General features: G+C 49.3%; 8 protein-coding genes across 8 annotated transcripts; 4 read left to right on the top strand and 4 right to left on the bottom strand.

Moving 5' to 3' along the window:
* Positions 1 to 756: 756 nt before the first annotated feature.
* Positions 757 to 1,919, top strand: N7489_005371 (Hsp20/alpha crystallin family protein; the record flags this gene model as incomplete). The annotated part of the gene is made up of 2 exons (XM_056711123.1): positions 757 to 1,204; positions 1,309 to 1,919. 2 exons carry the CDS (start codon positions 757 to 759, stop codon positions 1,917 to 1,919), a joined length of 1,059 nt encoding a protein of 352 aa, XP_056569544.1.
* A 249-nt stretch (positions 1,920 to 2,168) lies between these two features.
* On the bottom strand, positions 2,169 to 4,259 carry N7489_005370 (uncharacterized protein; the record flags this gene model as incomplete). The annotated part of the gene is made up of 7 exons (XM_056711122.1): positions 2,169 to 2,348; positions 2,413 to 2,540; positions 2,603 to 2,677; positions 2,738 to 3,361; positions 3,436 to 3,525; positions 3,585 to 3,898; positions 4,024 to 4,259. 7 exons carry the CDS (start codon positions 4,257 to 4,259, stop codon positions 2,169 to 2,171), a joined length of 1,647 nt encoding a protein of 548 aa, XP_056569543.1.
* Positions 4,260 to 5,861: 1,602 nt separating this feature from the next.
* Positions 5,862 to 7,160, top strand: N7489_005369 (MATE family efflux transporter; the record flags this gene model as incomplete). The annotated part of the gene is made up of 1 exon (XM_056711121.1): positions 5,862 to 7,160. One exon carries the CDS (start codon positions 5,862 to 5,864, stop codon positions 7,158 to 7,160), a length of 1,299 nt encoding a protein of 432 aa, XP_056569542.1.
* A 1,119-nt stretch (positions 7,161 to 8,279) lies between these two features.
* N7489_005368 (agmatinase) lies at positions 8,280 to 9,921 on the top strand (the record flags this gene model as incomplete). The annotated part of the gene is made up of 9 exons (XM_056711120.1): positions 8,280 to 8,414; positions 8,470 to 8,566; positions 8,634 to 8,724; positions 8,797 to 8,880; positions 8,935 to 9,156; positions 9,205 to 9,422; positions 9,483 to 9,575; positions 9,635 to 9,785; positions 9,834 to 9,921. The coding sequence occupies 9 exons, from the start codon at positions 8,280 to 8,282 to the stop codon at positions 9,919 to 9,921; spliced, it is 1,179 nt and encodes a 392-aa protein (XP_056569541.1).
* Positions 9,922 to 10,217: 296 nt separating this feature from the next.
* N7489_005367 (Zn(II)2Cys6 transcription factor domain-containing protein) lies at positions 10,218 to 11,677 on the bottom strand (the record flags this gene model as incomplete). Its single annotated transcript, XM_056711119.1, has 3 exons — positions 10,218 to 10,695; positions 10,771 to 11,561; positions 11,609 to 11,677. The coding sequence occupies 3 exons, from the start codon at positions 11,675 to 11,677 to the stop codon at positions 10,218 to 10,220; spliced, it is 1,338 nt and encodes a 445-aa protein (XP_056569540.1).
* Positions 11,678 to 12,049: 372 nt separating this feature from the next.
* On the top strand, positions 12,050 to 13,046 carry N7489_005366 (RTA1 domain-containing protein; the record flags this gene model as incomplete). Its single annotated transcript, XM_056711118.1, has 3 exons — positions 12,050 to 12,203; positions 12,270 to 12,512; positions 12,595 to 13,046. The coding sequence occupies 3 exons, from the start codon at positions 12,050 to 12,052 to the stop codon at positions 13,044 to 13,046; spliced, it is 849 nt and encodes a 282-aa protein (XP_056569539.1).
* A 207-nt stretch (positions 13,047 to 13,253) lies between these two features.
* N7489_005365 (ankyrin repeat protein) lies at positions 13,254 to 16,631 on the bottom strand (the record flags this gene model as incomplete). The annotated part of the gene is made up of 1 exon (XM_056711117.1): positions 13,254 to 16,631. One exon carries the CDS (start codon positions 16,629 to 16,631, stop codon positions 13,254 to 13,256), a length of 3,378 nt encoding a protein of 1,125 aa, XP_056569538.1.
* Positions 16,632 to 17,718: 1,087 nt separating this feature from the next.
* Positions 17,719 to 20,451, bottom strand: N7489_005364 (uncharacterized protein; the record flags this gene model as incomplete). Its single annotated transcript, XM_056711116.1, has 2 exons — positions 17,719 to 19,830; positions 19,900 to 20,451. The coding sequence occupies 2 exons, from the start codon at positions 20,449 to 20,451 to the stop codon at positions 17,719 to 17,721; spliced, it is 2,664 nt and encodes an 887-aa protein (XP_056569537.1).
* Positions 20,452 to 21,172: the final 721 nt, after the last annotated feature.

Genomic DNA, 21,172 nt, shown 5'->3' with positions numbered 1-21,172 from the left:
TTGTCTTCAGCGGGTCCGCGGATGCCATCGTGTTCGAGGGTTTGGACGGCCAAGCTTCTCCAGCACTGCGGAAACACCCCCGAGTCGAGCCTGTTCCGGTTAGAATACGTCTCGATAGTAAAGGAAATGGCACGAGATTAATCGTACTCCTCCTGTCCGTTTGCATCAAAGATTATAATCCTGGCTGGAGATTCTGCCTTCACTTTCAAGGAGGTGGAAAAGGCGGTAACGAACAGTGCGTAATTATGCCACATCTTGTGTGGCGTTATGTGGCGCATACGTGTATGCCATGTGGCGCATCCCCGGTCTGAGTCAGAATCTCGGATTTAGGGGAAGATTGCCTAATCGGGTTTGTCCTCTTTAGCTCCGTTGTATACTTCAACCCCATTGATGTATCTTTATTTGCTTCTTCGAGTTTGGGGTCCTCGTAGCTTCGGACATAATGGTCGAATGCATCGTTATCAGCGATATATTGCTACATCGGGCCCAATTTTCGGCCCTGAACCCTGATGTCGAATTGGTGTGATGATGCACATGGCTACAGGACTGTGGTACGTATACTTCCAGGATGACGGTTAACACAGCTACCTAGGTGTATAACTAATTGTATATAAAGAGAGAGCAGCATGTGTAGCACAAAAGTTATCTTCCACTTCTCTTCGCTTTTCTTCTCTCGCTTTTCATATCTTCCCAACAATTCTTATTTTTTTTGCAAGTTACATATTTTACATCAATACATCAATCTAACGTTTCAAGATGGCTTCCATCTACCAACCTAGCAATCCTATTCGGGACTTTGTCAACGACAATCTAGAGGACTATCCTTTATTTGCTCCTCACGGCCGCCGTGGACACCACGGTCATCGTGGACGTCGTGCATGGGATAACGCCCAACAGAGTGACAACACCACCTGGGGTGCTCAACCAGGCAAAACCACAAAGCCCAGCGATAACATAGGGAAAGGTGGAACATCAGCATCGGACTCTGACTCTCCCGACAACCACCGCCGCCACGGCCACAGCGGAAAGTGCAAGAACAAGGCCCATGGATGTCCCGGTCACCACGGACCAGACCCTTTCCGCGGCAAGGGCGGCAAGGGGAAGCATGGCCATGGCCCTCACGCTGGCCCTTATGATTTCCACAGTTACGGCCATGATCACTACCACGCAACCGGCGCCTTCGGGGGCCCTGGGCATGTACATGGTAGAGACACAGACCCTACATTTATCCATACAGCTTCCCCGGTCACCCCCACAACGCGGGGCCCTTTGGTTTTGGCCCCCGTAGACAAGGTAATTACCACAAAGGAGGCCCTGGTGGCCGTGACAGACACCATGGCGGGCCTTCTTTCGGCACTCCATTCGAGTTCCTGCACCAGCTCAGTGCAGGACTTGGTTTCCTCATGAACGGGCCCACTGCAGAAGGTGTTGACTCCGCGCCCTCCGTTGACGTCTTCGACTGCCCCGACAAGTATATTGTGCATGTCTCACTGCCCGGAGCTAAGAAGGGCGACCTCAGCCTTGACTATGAGGCTGACGAGTCCGTTCTGCATTTGGCGGGTGTTGTTTACCGGCCCGGTGTCAATGACGATCTGCACAAGGCTCTTGTAATGGAAGAGCGGGGTCAGCACGTCGGTGTATTTGAACGCGAGGTTCGTCTTGGGACTCGTGTTCCCCCAGCTTTTGTTATTGTTGATCAAATCTCGGCAAAGCTGGAGGATGGTGCGAACGTAACTTTGCCAAAGATTGTTCAGCATCCTGAGGTTGGGAAAAAGAAGGTCTTTGTGGAGGATGGCGATTTGGAGAATGAAAAGGAGGCCTTGGTCGTCGATGAGAAGACTTTCTCTCCGGTGGAGTCCGAAGGGAGCGATGTTGAAGACGGTGAGGCGAGGGAGTTTGTCAAGGTTCTTGTGCAGTAAGACGGGTCGAATTTGTGCGATTCCGGATTAGTCGAAGTCTTTATTTCACCTGTCGTTTAACATTTCTCAAATTTCAATTGCATAATCTAGCTTTATCTCCCCGGGGCTCTCATACATGTGAATAGTACCCATTAGTCGGAACGAAGAAAGGCCTGGGCTTGTTGCGGGTTTTGTTTGACTGATATAAATGATACACTACCTAGGTAAGTTGTTCACATGTAGGGTTCCGTAGAGCAGACCACCATCAGATCAAGGGTCCATATCAAACTCCGGGTTGACCCATGAAGGCTGCGGTGCTCTTGCACGCATCCAAGCCCCAAATTTATGCAGAACTCCAAATACCACACACCCGCCAGCAAGTACAATAAGTCCTTGGGTAGTGAATGTCCAGGTCCAACCAGAAGACTCTTGCCAAGAGGCGATGAAAAACTGTATCATATCAGTATCAACATCCATTAGATACCTCATCAGCAAGAAAGATTGGACAATGTACCGGGTTGATAAAAGCACTCAGGTTCAGAAATACGGCGTAGAAAGTGACCACGCTCGTAGTTTGTAATGGGTAGCAGTCAACAATGTAGCTAGTAGTTACAGTATTGCCTACCTGGATGCCAGCCGCAACTAGAGGATTGTCAGCTCTGCATCGAATGCATGCTATATATATACCGGAAAATGGCACTCACACAGAAAGAACGCCACCTGGCCTACTATCCAGTGGTAGTTTTTGTCGATACTAACTCCCCAGACAACCAACCCAACTGTATTAAACATTCTTGTCAGTCAAGCTCAACATGCATTGTCTGGGAGACCATGCACACCAGTGGTGATCAATATAGCCGGGTACGCCAACCACAACCGCATCTCTGGAACGCGGATATTTCCATTCCTTTTCGACAACTTCTCGACAATGAAGTCACTTAACCGCCCAGAACACCCAATCTCCGAGAGGAGAGTCCCAAGGAACAGCCCGAGGAACAACAGTCCCTGAATAAGAGGAGTGTAGGTCGCATAAGCTGCCGGTATCATCGTGATAACAGATAAAACCCACCAATACCAGGCGAAACAGTACCCGACAACTGCGATAACTACTGCGGGTAATTGAAATGCCAACACAAACCGAGTGATTGAGTCCCACAGCTTGGGATGGCGCATGCCGGGGATAGGGCGCCAATTGATGAAAGGTAGGTTCTTTGTCCGGCATAGTTCTGATGATAAGGTTTTTGCCGGGGACATGGACGTGGCCGTGTCATCCCCTCTTTGCTTTTCAATATCACTGGGAAGAGCGATGCTGCCATCAAGCCGAGGCATTTGCTGAAGCATCTTGTTGCGGGGGTAAAGGGTCTCTGGCATGAAGAAGAGTTCGAGAAGTAGCAATAATGCAAAGAGGATTGCGTTGAACCAATTTATCCACGAGGCACTCACGAGGTTCAAAAAGCCGCCGACTGGAAGTATATGTCAGCATATTGCACATCAGCATATTGCGCATCAGTATCCTGAGATATCCGGACAAACTTACAGGTAGGACCTAGAAGCAGACCAGCATCAAGTGCTAGAACCCACAAGCCAAGCTTCTGACCACGCTCATAATCAAAGAACAGATCGTTCACTTTGTCAAACTAAACGTCAGATGTGAATCTTGTCTTGAGATGAATGATTGAGACATACCGACTGCCATTCCGACTATAGAAGCTGGGCTCACCCCAAATCCTTGGAAGAAGCGAGCAGCCATATATCCCGAATAGGTATCAGCCACCGCAGCGCCGATGGTTGAGACCAGTGATATGGTTGTTCCGACTAAGAATACCACCCTTCGACCATAGATGTCACCAAGCGATGACCATATAAGTGGTCCGACGGATAACCCTAATGCCGGCACGGCGACTGTCCAGTTGACTTGCGAATAGTTGATCGAGTATTGATCTTGGATCTCCATAAATGAGGGAACTGTGGTGGTCGTGAGGTATGTGAATAGGAAATATCTAACAGAGCGTAGTTAGCAAGATGTTAGCAAGATGTCAGCAAGACATGTAGATTGGTTGGTGTCTTATTTTCTGACAAGTGTGAAGTGAGATAAAGAGATTCTCGGAGCTGATTTGGTACCTACTTGAACATAACGATGGATAATATGCCATGTTTCTGTCGGCTTGACCAGTTTAATGGATCTAGAGAGTCTGCAGTCGGTTGAGGGTGAAGTCTGATTCCGTTTTTGTTGACTGCTGCATTGTAGAGAATTTCGGTGCCCTGGTCCACAGGGGTATGGGTTGTGTCAGAGTCATCGTTTTTGGTGTCTTTTTCTCTAACCTTGCGTTTACTATCAATTTCTTCTGCGCAAGATGTCATCTTGTGGGCTCTTTTATCTGAATGCTTAGCTAAGAGTATAGAGGGCAATGCCGGTATATAAGTATGACATTGATTGTTGAAGCCCTGCCTGACACCTCGATCTGGGTCTGGGATGTATAATACATATATACTAGAGCTGCTGTTTATCTCTCAGCATGTGTTGAAAATACCCTTCGGCTGTCTACTGGCCCGGCTGCCAGGGTAGAATCTCCTGATGCAAGGGCCTAGCTGATAAGCACTGCATTAGGTTTTATAGGATTCTACAATGCACATTTGAGCCTATTTCATCGGGTAAATGAGCCTTCTATGTATCGAAGCCCCCAGGCATCGTATACTTTGACCATTTATTGTTTCTACGAATAGTTATTTGGCAAAGCCATATAATCTTTATTCGCGAGGCATGCAATTAAACAGTGAAGTATTTGGTCATTTCTTTCTTCGGCTTTTGTGCGCATAGACCCTTTAGAATGGTATTCCATAAGTGCCGGGACTATCATTGCCGCAAAGAGCCCGCCACTATCAAAGTGACAGGGCTAGAGTATGATAAGAGTAAAAGATAAGGGCAACAGGCAATTAGACATTGGCCGCAGAGTGACAACTTAATTCTCCGATGTTTAAATCCTAAAAGCCATGTAGACCTGTTGTGTCTACCTTGGGGGAATGTCTGGGGTACCCCACGTTAAGAACCGATGGGCTCTAGCAATATGGACTTGCTAACACCATAACCACCCTCACTACTCCGTAAAATAAATCATTTATCATCAAATATAGTCTCAAAGGTTTTATGACATACTCGATGTGCACCTAATTTATCCCCAATTGCGACATGTCTGATCAGCATTGGAGTAGACGATAACATATCCGCGGAGGAAAAGTCATTAGCGTGACACCATCCTTTTGGCGCTATCAAAGTCGCTTTCGCAGTGACAACGAGCATCTTTCTCTCTAGTCAACTTCCGCTTTGGGGCAACAACTAGAGAAGACACCTGGACTTCAGGGCTGGTCCCGTTCTTATCATTGATAACGATAAAAAAGATATCCTGGCAAATGTTGGAGATCAAGACTACCTAGATGGACCGACTTATTCAAATCCATATACTCCAATTTTGAAGCCACAGAAACGTGGCTCCAGCACGCCCACTTGTTGTATACCATATACCAGGTCTCCCCAGCGTCCGAGATCGGACTTGAACTTGAGATACTGGACCAAAAGAGCATAGCAGTGGAGCAAAAATACACACTTCATGGAAATGATTGCTTTTATTGTCTCATTTATACCAGATATGTATTATGTATCCATTGTTGAATACACAGGCAGCGAATTTGCTGTATCACTGAAAGATTCGTTGATATACAAACTGCACAGCCATAGCATAACCTTGAGAAAAATTCGCTCTTTCCGAATCAAAAGCGATTTTCTGACTAGAAGTGTTCGCTTCCTCCAAATCCCTTGCTTAACAGGCGGACGAAATCACACCCTACTGTGCCCTTACTTCTGAAAGCGATCACATCGCCAAATTGCTCAAACCGGCCAAAGCCCGAGATATCGAAGGCAAAGTCAGATCTACCACAAGAAGCACATATTGTTGCAATTCAATCACCATGCCCGGCCCCTCCAGCAACAGAGGCCCAAACCACCAACCGAATGAATATACTTCCCTCGTCTCTAAGCCTATTGAAGGTGGGCCACCATGGAACAACTCCGAGGAAAATGAAGGCGCATTCTCACGACCTCTCATACTCGACGAGTTCTGGATCTTGCTGAAAGACTCAATTCCTGTGATCATAGCCTACACACTACAAAACAGCCTCCAAACAGTATCGGTCTTGATAATCGGTCGCTCATCGCCGGAGAACCTCGCAGCAAGTGCATTCTCCCAGATGTTCGCGATGGTTACAGCGTGGATGATCGCTTTGGGAGGTACCACGGCTATGGATACACTCGCCTCCTCCTCGTTCACAGGAAGCTCTAATAAACATGATTTGGGAATCCTGCTACAGCGGGGTTTCTTCGTCTTGGGTCTTTTCTATATACCCGTTGCTGTCTTGTGGGCTTTTTCAGAACCGGTGTTTTTGTTTCTTGGACAGGATCCTCAACTTTCGCATGATAGCGCAAGGTTCTTGACTTGTTTGATTCCTGGGGGTCTGGGATATATTTATTTTGAGGTTATGAAGAAGTATCTTCAAGCTCAAGGCATGTTTTTGCACGGGATTCATTTGGGTACGAGGACTAACCACGACCACTGTATAGGAATCATGCGAGCTGGAACATACGTGCTGCTGATTATATTACCATTAAACGTCGGTCTCAACTTCCTATTCTGCTACACATTTGAAATCGGCCTCTTAGGCGCACCTCTCGCAACTGGCCTCTGCTACTGGCTCTCATTTGCATTGCTAGTTCTCTACGCACGCTTCATCAACGGCTCAGAGTGTTGGGGCGGGTGGTCTTGCGAGGCATTCCAAAACCTTCACACATTTGCACGACTCGCTCTTCTGGGCGTTGTGCACGTTGGAACAGAATGGTGGGCATTTGAGATCGTCGCTTTAGCAGCCGGGCGTCTGGGTACTGTCTCACTCGCTGCTCAAAGTGTTATTATGACAGCCGATCAAGTTCTCAATACGATCCCTTTCGGAATTGGGGTAGCGACATCCGGCCGCGTCGGTAGCCTACTAGGAAAACGGGACGATACTGGTGCGGCGCGGGCGGCACATATCTCTGCCGTTCTGAGCATGGTTTTGGGCGGTGTTGTGCTGGCGGTTCTCATTGGCACGAGAGACCAATTTGCCAAGATCTTCAATGATGATTCAAGTGTTGTGAGTCTCACAGCTGAGGTCTTGCCGTATGTGGCGCTTTTCCAGATCGCCGATGGGCTTAATGGGAGTTGTGGGGGAGTCTGAGAGGAATGGGACGGCAGCATGTGGGTGCCTTGGTTAATTTGGTGAGTTATTACTGTGGCGCATTGCCATTGGGAATCTGGCTTGCGTTTCACGGTTGGGGGCTTAAGGGTCTGTGGGTTGGACAGTGTATTGCTTTGTATTTGGTTGGCGTCTTTGAGTGGATTATTGTTGCGCGCAGTCGATGGGATACTGAGGTGCAGAAGGCTTTCCAGCGCATGGATGTACATGAGACTTTGGAGGATGGGATTTGAAGGAGAGTATATTCGATTAGGCTATAAGTCTACCTATACATGGATTGGTCTTGTTAGATAGGAATTGAATTGAATTATTGTTGAGTATATTGATTTACAAGTCTTGTTCGACGTCTCCCGCTACACGCCAAGTCTCGCAACACAGACGCGTTTAATAACCGTCCTACTGAAGGTTATTTAACCGTTCTACTATAACCAGCATTACATTTAGTACATTGTTACAATATGCTATACCAACGACCCTACATATGAATTATCCTCCGTTGTCGGACAAGCAACCCACCAGATGCTGGATTTTTATAGATCGACAACCACCAATGACGACCGACCGATAAGCCATCGCATATACTAATAGAAATACATCCCCTATCTTCCCCAACTCTACTGTTTATCTCCCGTTCCCATCTCCCCCGGCCTTCCATTTTGGGATGGAATAGCTTTGCCTTGCATACTGTATGTATGTCGTGGCCAAGCCTTGACACCACATCCCCCACCAACCGGTTATTAGCCTGCCATCAGTTCCTCAAAAGGGAAGTTACTGGGAGCGGGAGGGATAAACGCTGCCTAGCGGTGGCAATTTTATTTTCAAGATTGACTCCAATGTTTAGCTGATGGGTGCAGATAGTAAGAATTGCCGAGTTCTTGTCAATCGTGTCTGTATCGGGGCAGTAACGGTAGAGGGTTACTATCGTATGGCGCTGATTGTTGCTCTGTATACGGTGAATTAAACTGGGGTGTAAGGAATATCTTAGAAGGAATGACATACATATATCATGGAAGGCCCTGCGTTTTACCATAGTCAACCAACTTGTATTCACTTCGATACTTTCGAATTCTTCTATACGTAAACCCAGGTCTTGAAATCACAATGATTGCCTCCATCGCCGGCTTTGTTGCCCTGTCTGCTCTCGCCACAGCCCATGGTGACCATGGACAGTCCCAGCTTGCTGGTCCACACCAAGGACTTTGGTACAACACACTCCCAGGAGATGGTGGCACGCAGGTGAACGACCCCTTTGAACTCAACTCAAGAGAAACCATCTCACTAAACGAACTAGGCCGACTCCGTATTCTCAGGGATCTCAACTTTCGGCCGCCTGCCCTATTACCCATGTCTGGCCAGCGACGCCGAAAAATACGACATCGCATTCCTAGGTCAGTCAACACCGGCCGGTCTACAGCAAGATCATACAAATCCCCTATTCACACTTCTACCAAACAGGTGCCCCCTTCGATACCGGAACCTCCTACAGACCCGGCGCCCGGTTCGGACCCAGCGGTATCAGACAAGGCTCTCGCCGCCTCAATCTGTAGTACGTACCAACCCTACAAAGCAGAGATGCTTTCACATGGCACGACGGAAGCTCACGAAAATTGGCCTTCAGTGGTGGCTACAATGTGCCTTTGCAGGCGAACCCGTTTACTAGCGATATGCGGATCTTGGATTGTGGCGATGTTCCTGTTACATCGTATGTTTACCTTGCGACGGGAGATCAAAAGACAAGAGACTAACCCCCACATAGATACGACAACGCTTGGGCAATCCGGCAGATCGAAGAAGGACACAACAGCATCCTGATGCGTAAGCCTTACCTTGACGCGAATAAACCGGGTCTTTCGCGTGCTGGCAAGACCCTTCCTCGTGTTATTACTCTCGGTGGTGATCATACCATCACACTGCCCTTGTTGCGGAGTATCAATAAGGCATATGGGCCTGTGACGGTGATTCATTTTGATAGTCATTTGTGAGCACTCTTAGCATTACAGTATGGACGAATAACTGACGTGATTAGGGACTCATGGAAACCGAAGGTCTTCGGTGGCTCTCCTAGTGAGGTTGCAGCTATTAATCACGGCACATACTTCTACCATGCGGCGATGGAAGGATTGTTGAGGAATGATACTAATATTCATGCCGGTATCCGTACGACACTGTCTGGTCCTTCAGATTATGACAATGATGGGTACTGCGGGTTTGAGATTGTTGAGGCGAGAGAAATCGATGTTATTGGTATGTTATCTTGTCGATTGGTTGGCGATTGGCTTCGTTTTGTGCTCACGATTGTTTTAGGAACGGACGGTATTATCAAGAAGATTCGAGACCGCGTCGGAACTGACAATCCAGTTTACCTCTCTATTGACATTGATACTCTGGATCCTGCTTGTAGGTCTTTTCTGGGGATGTCTATTGTGGCTTGTTCTGTTGCTAAGAATACAATCCAGTCGCACCGGCTACTGGCACGCCAGAGACTGGCGGGTGGTCCACGCGCGAACTGCGAACAATCATCCGTGGTCTTGACGGGTTGAACTTCATTGGTGCAGATATCGTTGAGGTCGCGCCGGCATACGATACCAATGCAGAGTTGTCGACGATGTAGGTCCCTTTGAGCGGAAGATATGACAAAGACTGACTTGTCTACAGGGCTGCCGCCGATGTGCTATATGAAGTCCTTACTATAATGGTCAAAAAGGGTCCATTGTCTATTGGGGAGGACTCTCATGAGCTGTGAGGGCTTGTGGAGCTGGTGGGCACGTCATTGTGGTATTCGGAAGCGCAGCTTTGAAGCTGATGTAGTTAGCTTAGTTTGAGGAGAGAAAGACAACATCGGAAAGGAGGAGTTCGAATGTCCGTTCCATTGTTTCATTTGCTGCGATTCGAAATTGTTTACCGTGGATGAATTAATCGCTGCTCAACATGGAGAGGAATATATACCAGTTTTGCTCTTGCTGCAAAGCCCTGTAGAACAAAGTCTCTGTAACAATATTACCCATCAAACTTCAAATTATTAAACAGGGTAGATCGGGGTCATTTCCCAAAGACCCATCTTCTCGGCCATACCAGCCACTCCCTGAAGCTGGGATGAATCTTTATCTCAATTTCCTCTAACAATTGAAGTGAAGTGCCTTTGAGGAGCCAGGAATCATTAATAGTATGAAGAAGCACACACCAATGACCCAGCATGACCAGAGCTGCAGGATGGCATGCCTCCATATCATCTCGGAATTGTTTGGAAAGTGAGTATGCCCACAGTAGAACCATGCCAGTCTCCACGTGGGGCCCTGCGAGCTCTATCTGCCGAGTCGAGTGCTCAAAAAACTTCAGTGACTTCTTGTAGTCTGTTCGGTAGTTATGAGGACGCGGTGGTTCGTCCGAGACGGTCAAGTTCTGGCGCGGCTGTGTTTGTTGCATTTGAGGGAATGGGTAATCATCAATAAACTGATGGAGTTGTGATATCCGAACATGGATGTCCGGAGGAAGCAGTGATTGCTGCATGCTCGCTGGGCTGAGAAGGGGTCAGTCGGTTCGGCTCAACAATTATCATGTCCCCGATCTGGGATTGCGAAGACTCCAATCTCACCTTGGAATGAGCGTTTCATCTTCAATCCAGACACAGTTTACAATCGGTGCCAGCTGCGTTCTCCTCAGAGAGGGTAGCCACGGCTCCATGATAGTCTGCAATCCCGTGACGGCGGAAAAGAGCTCCACCATATTCGATATCGGAGCTGGCCAACGGTCCTCACCCAGTCTGATCCGCGTGGCACATATATATAGCGTAATCATAGAAGCAAAGCAGAAAACAGGCTGCCAGTTGCTAGGGTCGATTGGGGAGGAAATGAGCTCTCGAAACTCTTTTAGCGCAGCTGCTTGGTGGTAGGAGGACGCCTTGATGTTATTCTCCTTCTGGGTTGGGAAGAGATAGGCACGATGTAGAGCAGAAATAGCAAGTATCCCGTGCATCAAATATTTATTGGAATATCCCTCCACCGGGACAACAACGCGCCAGATATGCCGTGAGTCTTCGCGGATTGTCAGAGCGTTGCATGTCACGGTGCAGTAATGGTGCATGAGTTCAAGATCCGATGCCCAGTCATCCGTATTCAAAGCTGGGATTTCGCCTGGCGAGTCGGCCAGAAATTGTAGTAGACCAGATCTACTCTCTGCCTTAGGCTGCTCGTGACCCAGAGCTCTCGAGTTCCCGGCGGGAGTTGCCGGATATGACTCTATGTTCAATGGCGACGGCACGTAAGGCGGCGCCAATGACTCTGACCGAGTATATGGAGTTCCAGTCGGAGTTGATACGCCACGCTCAACAAATGAGCATTGAATTGCATGTTTGGTGCAGTTTGTACATGGGTATTGCTCATCACACTACGCTGGTCAGAAAAAGCTGAAAACCCAGGGGATATTCGACGTACTTTTAGTTTTCGTGCCTTGCATTGTGGACAGCCATTGCGCGACTTCCGATGTGATCTTCTTGGGCCCATTATCAAGCAGATATAACAGTTGAAATGGGGAGAAACATTGAATCCTATGCGAGTGCGGATACGGTGATGCGGAAACGAATACGGAAACGGAGACGGAAACGAATTCGACCGAAAAGCCCCCACATGGTCTGTCTAAGCTGCGTAAAAGCCCAGACGTTTCCCAAATGATAAGAATAACGCTCGAATCAATCCATTCAATTAGAAGGTCGTCTAAAATTTATAGTGGATCGCGGAGGAGCCCCGTTTCGAAGAGGCTAAGTATGGGCTATGCTGATGGCCCTCGAAGGCTCTTGCCCACGTTGATATAAAAGTCCTGTTTACCCCAATTAGCATAAATGAAATAAAACTTCCTAACACTCATATCATCTCAACATGTCCGACCAACTCAATATATATGGGTACAATCCTTCTCTTCCCGCTGCCGTCATCTTCATCATTCTCTTCAGCGCTACAACTGCCCACCACGGCTATCAGCTCACCAAGTCACGATGCTGGTACTTCATTCCATTTGTGATCGGTGGAATATGTATGTTTAGTTGCTTGTTTACATGCTCAACCGTATAGAGGCACCACTAACTCTCAATTCGTGCAGTCCAGGTCATAGGATACATCTGTCGAGCTGCATCGCATGACAACTTCTATGGAATCCCACTTTATGCGATGCAGTCCCTGTTCATCCTACTCGCACCGCCGCTGTACGCGGCCTCAGTCTACATGATCCTGGGGCGAACAGTGACCTACCTGCAGGCTGAGCCCCTGAGCATGGTGCCAGTAAAGTGGATGACGAAGATCTTCGTGACGGGTGATGTGTTTTCATTCCTTTTACAATGCACTGGTAAGTAAAGCCCCTTTCAACAAATCAGATGATATCCCAGCTATGGAATGGGAATGTATAAGCTAATCACATCTCATCTTAGGCGGCGGTCTCATGTCCACAGGAGGCTCCATGCGTAACATGGGCTCAAACATAACCATCGGTGGCCTTGTCGTCCAGCTTCTCTTCTTCGGCTTCTTCGTGATCGTCACAACGGTGTTTCACTTCCGCATCTCTCGTCAACCTACCTCCAAATCACAGTCAGATCGTGACCGCACCCGCGGTGATGGCTGGAAACAGCGCAATTGGTTCACCATCCTGATCGGACTATATATTGTCAGCTTCCTGATTCTGGTGCGGTCTGTGTTCCGCTTGATCGAATACGAAGAGGGTTACGATGGGTACACCATGACCCACGAGGTCTTCATGTACATCTTTGATGCACTGTTGATGTGGATCGCCATGGCCGTTTTGAATGTGTATCACCCCGCCGAGATCTTGGGGGATGGGAAAGGTGGGAGCCGGGAGTATTCAGATGTGATGCAGCTAAACTAGACAGCAATTGTTGTGGCTCCTAGGGCTGGTGCACTTTACTAATAAGCATTCTTTTCAATTCTCGTCAAAATTTCCTCACTTCTCATCAGAACTTCAATTACTTTTAGCGCTATATAACTAGAAACGGGTATATCCACTTTTGCCCAAAGATCACAAAACAACAAACTAGAAGACAAAATATCGGATCGTTACATGCCATAAATCATATTATCGTGATCTGTAGTCCTGACTAGACCGCAGATCGTAACTTTTTCGCACAGTGCCATTTCCTAATCCTCCGACATAGAGATCAGGTCGCCTTGACGCCCCCGTGCCGCGTGTAGAAACAGGTAGCAGACTACCGCCGTATCCAACATCGATGCTCCTCCGCATTCGCGACAAACTTATCATCTTCTCCATCTCCAACGCCTGGAGGGTTTCCTCACCCCGTTCACTTTTCGCAGGAACCTTTCCCCGGTTAGACAGCCATCGTCGACTACCCACACGGAAGAAACCACCAATATCATCAACCGTGAGAGCCACCCAGACAAGTGGGATGGAGATTGCGAATCCAATACCAAAGGTATACTTTGCCACATAACCGAGATTTAAGTGCTCGAATTCTTTCAGGTTGATCGTGAAGATGGAGGCGATAAACGATAATGGCAGGAAGACAATAGTAACAATAGTGAAGACCATAATTGTCTTGCTCTGGCGGGTTGTACCAGCCGCCTGATCACGCGCAAAGCGGGCTTCAAAGGCATTGGCATGTTTCTGTTTGAGATCGAGTAGATCCGTGATGGAGTGGTAGATTCGCTCAGCCTGCTTATCCATGCGGTCGATATCCTTCAAATGCATGTCGATCATGCGCTGCTGGTCTTTGAACCGTTTCTTGACCTCAAACTGTGAACGGTGCTGGCCTTGGTACGTCTCGCAGATGACTTCTTGGAAGTCAAGAAGTACATTGTTCTGATGCTCCAGCACCGTCCGGATCATGTTCAGCTCGTCTCGGATGTCTTTTGTCTCCGCCAGGAGATTGGTTTCCTGCCCGATGTCCAGGAGCCGGTCGACGAACAGTGGCTGGCCGTCCTCGTCGCAGTAGTTGCTGCTTTCGTCTTTATCGTCAGCCCCATTGCAGGACTTTGGCGGCGAGCTGAAGGAGCCGTTCAGCTTCCGGTGGCTTTTCAACCAGTCAGATGCCTGTCCGGAGGCGTGGTTGAATTGGTTAAAAAGCACGGTCTCTTTGTCTGTAGCTATACCAATGGATGACTCGAACATATCTAGGAACTGGTACTCCTCGTCGCCCAAGCGGTGGCGGTCGAAGACTCCCGAGCATCGATTGGTGATTATCATGGCTAGATCATAGACAGATTTGACAGGGTCTCGGGTTTTAGAATTGATAACCTCAATAACCCCATCCAGCACATTAAGGGGGTCATTCTTGGGCTGGTCCCATCTCTGCGGGAAGGCCGTTACAATCAGATTCGTGCCTAGAACCCACATCCACAGTTGATCCACCATGAATATCTTCGGTTCTGCTCCCATCCCGGGGCTTTTTGTTTGGTACCGGTACACCACTTGATCCTGATCACGGCTCTGGGTATCGATATTTGGGTAAAAAAACTGGTCCAATGTTCGGCGGACATGGAGGGAGGTCGATGAGGAGGATAGATGTGCGTCGAAGAGCATTTCGTCTCTGGTGCGCCTTCGTTTCATCCCATTGGATACAAAATCCAGCGTTTCCGCCCGTGAGATTGCATCCTGCATCTTCTGCCTGCCCTCCGCGGTCTCGAAGTGTAGATACGGCATGAACACGCAGACGTTACATGCCGAAACCAGAGGGTAAGGATCTTTGCAAAAAGTTGATGACCTCGACGGTTTCTCGCTCTGGCCCCACGGTGACTTCCCTTTGGTCTCCTGCTTGGGGGTTCCCGGTGCGCTGCCCGACTTGCCATTGCCACGCTTCTGGTTGTTTTTGTTCTTTTTCCCATGTGACCCTGCCCCTTCATCGTGGAAGTAAGAGTCCGCCTTGTCAGGCTTGCCGCCTGTGCCTTTTTGCTTGCGGGCAGCGGTATCCATGGCCTTCACCTGCCCATGATCAGACACAGGCTCCTCCGAAGTCTCCTCTTCATATCGCCGCAGCATGGTTCGCGGCGTGTTCTGACACAACGGCCGCATGAAGTGCGAGTGAGTTCTCTGACCCCGGTGCTGATAGTTGAAAGACTTCTCCAGCCCCTTGAACCCATCAACATCATGGGCTCCCTCCTCAATAAAAGACTTGGTAAGCAGAGCTTCCACCCACGCCATATTGTTCGCCGGTAAGTGAATCCACCGGAAATCGGTCACACGACTATCAAGCGGCACGGTGGTAACAGCCTGTTTTCTAGGATTCTCCTGATCCCTCCCATAAAGCAGGTTAAACACCGACATGCGCTTAACCCGATTCTCATTATGAAAGTTTCCAAAATCAACAACAGTAGCATCGAACGCCGAACAAGCCTCCTTAACATCATCGGACAAACTGTCGACATTGTTAAACGGCGCAAGCAACAGCACAATATCCTTCCGCTTGAACTGCGCCGCGCGCAAAAACGGCGTACTGCCAAAATTATCCCTAACCCGACGCTTTAGATCAGGCCTCTCGAGAAGACACTGCACAACCGCGGTATGACCACCCTGCGCAGCAAGATGCAGCGGCGTAATTCCATTTAAAAGCTGCGCATTGATATGCGCGCCTTCGCTCAGCAAAATCCGCACAATCTCCTCACACCCCTTATCACATGCATTATGAAGCGGCGTCCAGCCACCATCACTAGCAGCATTAACAGCCGCCTTGTGCGCAATCAGCAGCTGCACGATATCCGCACGGTCATGAGCCGTAGCAACATGCAACGCAGTCTTCCCGCGCAGCTCAACAGCGTCGATCACCGCGGGTCCAGTCCGCCCCTCCCCCTCACCCTCCCCAGCATTCCTCGTCAGCAACATCTCCGCCAACCTCCAATTCCCCGTCGCGCAAGCCCAATGCAACGGCGTACGTCCAAGCTCGTCTTGCCCCCCAGGCCCATCAATCGGACACTCCGTCCTCAACAACAACCCCACAACCTCATCCCCCCATCCCCATCGACAAGCCTTATCAGCAGCGAGGTTATGCAAGGCATTCCGACGGCGCAGATCGCGCTTTTTCACGTCTGCGCCGCGCATGATGAGCAGGTGCAGGATATCGGCGTGGTTCTTCCATGCTGCTGTCATGAGGGCCGTGCGGCCTTCTTTATCGGCGGAGTTGGGACATGCGCCGTGGTCGAGGAGGAGACGGACGATTTCGTAGTGGTCGCGCTCGACGGCGCGGAGGAGTGGTGAGGCGCGATTGGAGGGGACGTCTGTTTTCGCGCCGAGGGTGAGGAGGTATTCTGTTGCGGCGACGCAGGCTCGCTCGGCGCTGCGCATTAATCCGATGCGGAGGAAGTTGTCGTTTAGTTGGTTGTACTCTTGCGCGAGGGCGAGTGTCTTTTTGAGGGAGTCGATGTCGTTTGATTCTGCGGCGCGGAGGAGCCGTGGTTCGAGGCGCTCGTGGCTGTCGCTCGTTATGCTGGAGCGGGAGGGTGGCATGGTGGGCTGAGGTGAATTGAGGTGAGGCGATGAGGGGAATTGCAAGAATTAGAGTATGTATATATAGTTGTGTATAGGGTTCATTAATTCATTGTCGGCGTTTTGGGTTGAGTTATTGAGGCTCTTCGAGTTTTTCTCCGGTAAAGACAAGGTACTTGGGGATGGATGGTTAGACAAAATTTGAAAGCTAGACTTGAATCAAGCTCAAGCGACACGAGATGGCTCTTTCCCCGGTCCGGAAGGATCTGCGGGCGTGGAGGTCCTTCTTTTCCTTGACCCCTACTCCCACGAAGGATTCCGTAACCGACGCGATAAAGGAAATGAGGCTGTGTGGCTGATCCCTCTCGTATCGCCTGCTTTAGCGGGTTTGACCTCGGCATATGCATGGTTTATAGTTTGACTGGCTGAATCCTTTGATTGGAGAGACGGACACTTCTGTAAAAGTACAGGTAATCCAGGGTATGACAACCTTGGAAGGTCCACGGGTCCAATAGAGTAGACGGATAGAGCGCTGGTGTAAACAAAGAAATTAAGAACTTGGTAACTCAAGCCGGAACCATGGATCCGGGACAACTCAATGGCTACCTAGGTACCTATATAACTACAACACTACAAATACAAACACTACTCAATCAGAAAGTAAATAAACCCTCGTACACTGAATTGTACAAACATTAGAATCTATATTTCTATCGGGCAGCTTCCAGCGTCACAAACTACGGGAAACAGGGGGAATCCGAGGCGAAGAGAGAGGAAAAGCAGAAAGAAAAATTAGAATGACAAGGTGAAAAGAAAAAGAAAAGCCCCTCCTCCGGAGATGCTGATGCCGATATGCTGATAATTATGATGTGCTTCTCCATGCATGCTGCCCCCGATGAATTAAAAAGTTCTTGCTTTTGTTTTCGCTTCCCTGTGCATCGCCGATCCCTCCCAGTAGTTCATGTCACAAAATGCGCCTATCAACAGAAAAATGAAACGGTCAAGAGTATGGAAGTCAGAGTCACAAAACGAGTTTGTATTCTGAATGTGCAGGCCGTCTCGTGTCATAGAATCTAATCGTAGAGAAAAGACACAAGACAAATGGTATTTAGTGCTTCTTCTTGTCCTTCTTCGGGACTTCCTTGAGAATATCGTCGAAACTCATGTTCGGGTTGAACCGACTAATCGGACGCGTGGGAGGCTCGATGGGAGCAATGCCTGCGGGAAGGGGCAAGGCTTCCAATCCAGGGTAGAATGAGTGGCGATGCTCAGCTCGTTGGGCAGCGGCAGGCGAGCGGGTTCGTGGAATGGCTGGAGGGGGCGGGGTGAGCCCACCGGGGACCATCATAGGGTTCGGGTACGGTTCCGAAGAAGACCCAGCCGACGATTGCTGGGCCTGGTAAGGTGATGATATAGAGGACTCCTCGTCGTCGTAGGCGGCGTCTTCCACCATTGGTGGATCGAGAAGAGCGCCCGCCTCGGCCCACTGCTCGGCGACTTGCCAGCAATGGCTGCGGCGGTATACACCTTCCACGCCGTTAATGACTACGTCAGACGGCAAGCTAACAACACCTGCACCACCTGCAACTCCGAACCAGCTGCGAGCAGTCTTGGTGTCGTTCTGAATCCAGGGAGCACCACCACGCGGGGCAATGCAGAGGAAATACTCCACGCCTTCGTTGTAGTGGACATCAGGAACATCCACCACCAGCATGGGGAGGGCTTGAATGACGGAGTATAGGAAGATCCACTGGCCACATCGGAGATCGGTAATGTCATTGATATTCCTGCCGTGCGCGGAGCGACGCTCGAACTGCATGAAGCTCTCAATGAAAGGAGTGGGTCGCATTGCCTCCCGGGTATAAGATCCCATCAGGACAGCGTTGATGTCGGAATCCTTGAGCTTCTTGACGCTTTGCTTGGCCTCCTTCTTGGCGTCAAGCGGTTTCCGATGCAAGGGCTGCAGCGAAGGCATCTGTGGAATGTCGAATGGAATGGGAGGAAGCACTGGTGGTGTGCTACGGTCATACTCGGAGAGAACCTGTCGCAAGGCACGAACGGTCATTTGCTTTGGGTCAGACGAATCGGCAGAGTCACTACCCGCGCCCGAAATATCAATTGTACGCGTCGTCAGGGACGTGCGGTCAACCATCAAATCGTAGAGATCGGTGAAGTCGTGGTACAAATCCAGAAGGAGAAGACGGTTAAGTCCGTTCTCCTCGAATTCGTTCTTCTTCGACCGAGCCTTGGGGGGCCACGATCCGTACTTCTGCCGGTAGTACTGAATCGTAAAGCGGCGGAATTCCTGGAAGCCCGTCCTCCAGTTCTTGAAGCGCACCACCTTGCTTTCCTGCGAGGTAGTCGAGTTGGCGACACCCGAGAAAACAGATGGGAAATCGAAATCCTCGAGTTTGCCGTAGAGACCGCGCAGACGGGTGTCAAGATCAATGAATGCGCGCTCCATGCGCTTCTGCGTGATGGGATGGATGAAGGTATATTTAGGGCTCCGCAGTTGCTTGAGCTCATCCAGCTTTCCAACACCATGGACAAAGCCCTCGACATAGAGCGGATAGTAGCGCAGACGCTCACCCAAGACGATAGCCTCGATCGTCTTCTCCCTGCTTCGGCGGACATCTGCAAGGCGTAATTCTTCACAGTAGTTGCTGAAACTGGTGGTGGCAGTCTCACCAAAGTTGGATGCATCCAAGTTTGAGAACTCGAAACGGGCCAAAAGGACCGCCACGTCCATGAAGATGGAGAATAGGGTGGATGACTTGGGTGAGGCAATCAAAGATTGGCCGAGCAGGAATGCGAAAAGGTTGCGGAACAAAAGAAGAGTTTCTGTATCCTCCGAAGTGAGCCTTGCTTGCGGGTTGGACACGTCGCAGTTCAGTGGAATGGGGAGATAAAGATGAAGTTCCTGTAATTCCTCGGGTGTATCTTCGAATGCCATTCTTTGGCTTCCCGCACTGTCGTTATCGTTGTCATTTTCGGGCTGACGGTCCAGCGGCGACATAGGCGGAGACATTGGTGGGTTCAGTGATAATGTTCGGGTTGGTTGCTCGAGGACGCTCTTGCCATCGTTGCCGCGGGCTAGATAGGTGAGGGAGGGGGATTCGGCAAATATGGTGGAATCGACCTTGAAAGATGGAGCGCGGCCGGTATTCTGGGGGAACAGATACACATAAGTGTCACCTTGTTCATTCCACAGTTCCTGGATCTAAAAAGTAACGAAAAAGAAAGATTAACTTAGAGCACCTCAAAACGGACTGAGTTCGCGTATGCATACCCGTTCTCCTCTGGACAATGGTCCCAGATCATAAACGACCTTTTGGTCCAGTCCTGCGATCCAAGCAGCCGGAAGCATGGGACTTGCGGGAGTTGGCCGCTTATCCATTGAGCTGGCGCGCGAACGACCGGGCATCCAACTTCTGCGCTTCGACGGTGTGCTGGGGCGAGAATCCGGGTTCGATCCAGGGATACCCAACCCTGCCGAGCTGGAGGGCCTGCTCATATCACGACCTCTGCTCTGCGGACGGCCAACGGGTGAACTGGGCGCGCTGTTTGCCAGATCTTGGTTCACCGCCAGCAGTGAAGGTGGCGGGGGTAGGCTCTCCATATCGAGGTTATCGGGCATGGTTCTGGGCTCCGAAGAGAAGACGGCATTAGGGGTTGAGACATGGCGAGTGGGTTTTGAGCTGCTCCGGCGTCGCTTGTCGATGGGATTTTCCGAACTCAAAACTGGGGAAGACGTGGGCGAGGATTGGGAGTCCCGATCTTTGGAACCCAGCGAAAACAGAGATGAGATCCGCTTCGCCGACTTAACGGGAGCTGACAACATCCTTGATACAGATGTTGGAGGATAATTTTTGTTCGGGGAGGAAGGCGACCCGGAGGTAGAGAAGTTCAAGCCCGCATGGGACTGTAGGAATGAAGTGTTGTACTTGGCAGGTGATGGGAGGAGGATTAGGGGGGGGTGGAATGGATCGGCAGGAGGGATTGGAAGAATGACAGGAAACTTGGGTGTCCTTAGGGAATGGATGAGGCTAAGCTGAGATCCAAACAAAAAAAAAAAAAGAAGCAAAGAGGAGAAGCTCAGGAGATGATAAAAATAAGAAAAAGGTAAATATCGGAGCCTCCCATTTTATTTGACTTATTTTAGTATTTAATAATATAATACAATATACCTAGGTAATACCTAAGATTCATATAATACGAAGGGGGGAAAGGGAAGAAAAAGAAGAGACGGAGCACATTCGACCCGATGCCAATAATAGAATGAGAGGTTCCCTGGCTGTGCATGTCTTGGATGTGGACCCAATAAAATAGGAGAATAGGAGTAGGAGATTTATATACATCTGTCAAAGAAATAGAAGAAATATACATGATCATATTTACAATTCCTTTGTATATACGGAGTAAGAACTTGAGTCAAAATATCACATCAATTATATCAATTAGATTATCAGAGAAATAACTCGATTTGGAAGTAGAAGCCTAACATTCCTCCCCTTGGGAGTATCCAATTAAATCCCACATATAAAACACGATCATACCCGCTA

Source organism: Penicillium chrysogenum, assembly GCF_028827035.1.
Source record: "Penicillium chrysogenum strain IBT 35668 chromosome Unknown utg000002l_segment0_segment0, whole genome shotgun sequence".
NCBI lineage: Eukaryota > Fungi > Ascomycota > Eurotiomycetes > Eurotiales > Aspergillaceae > Penicillium > Penicillium chrysogenum.
This window is presented reverse-complemented; position numbering and strand designations above follow the sequence as displayed.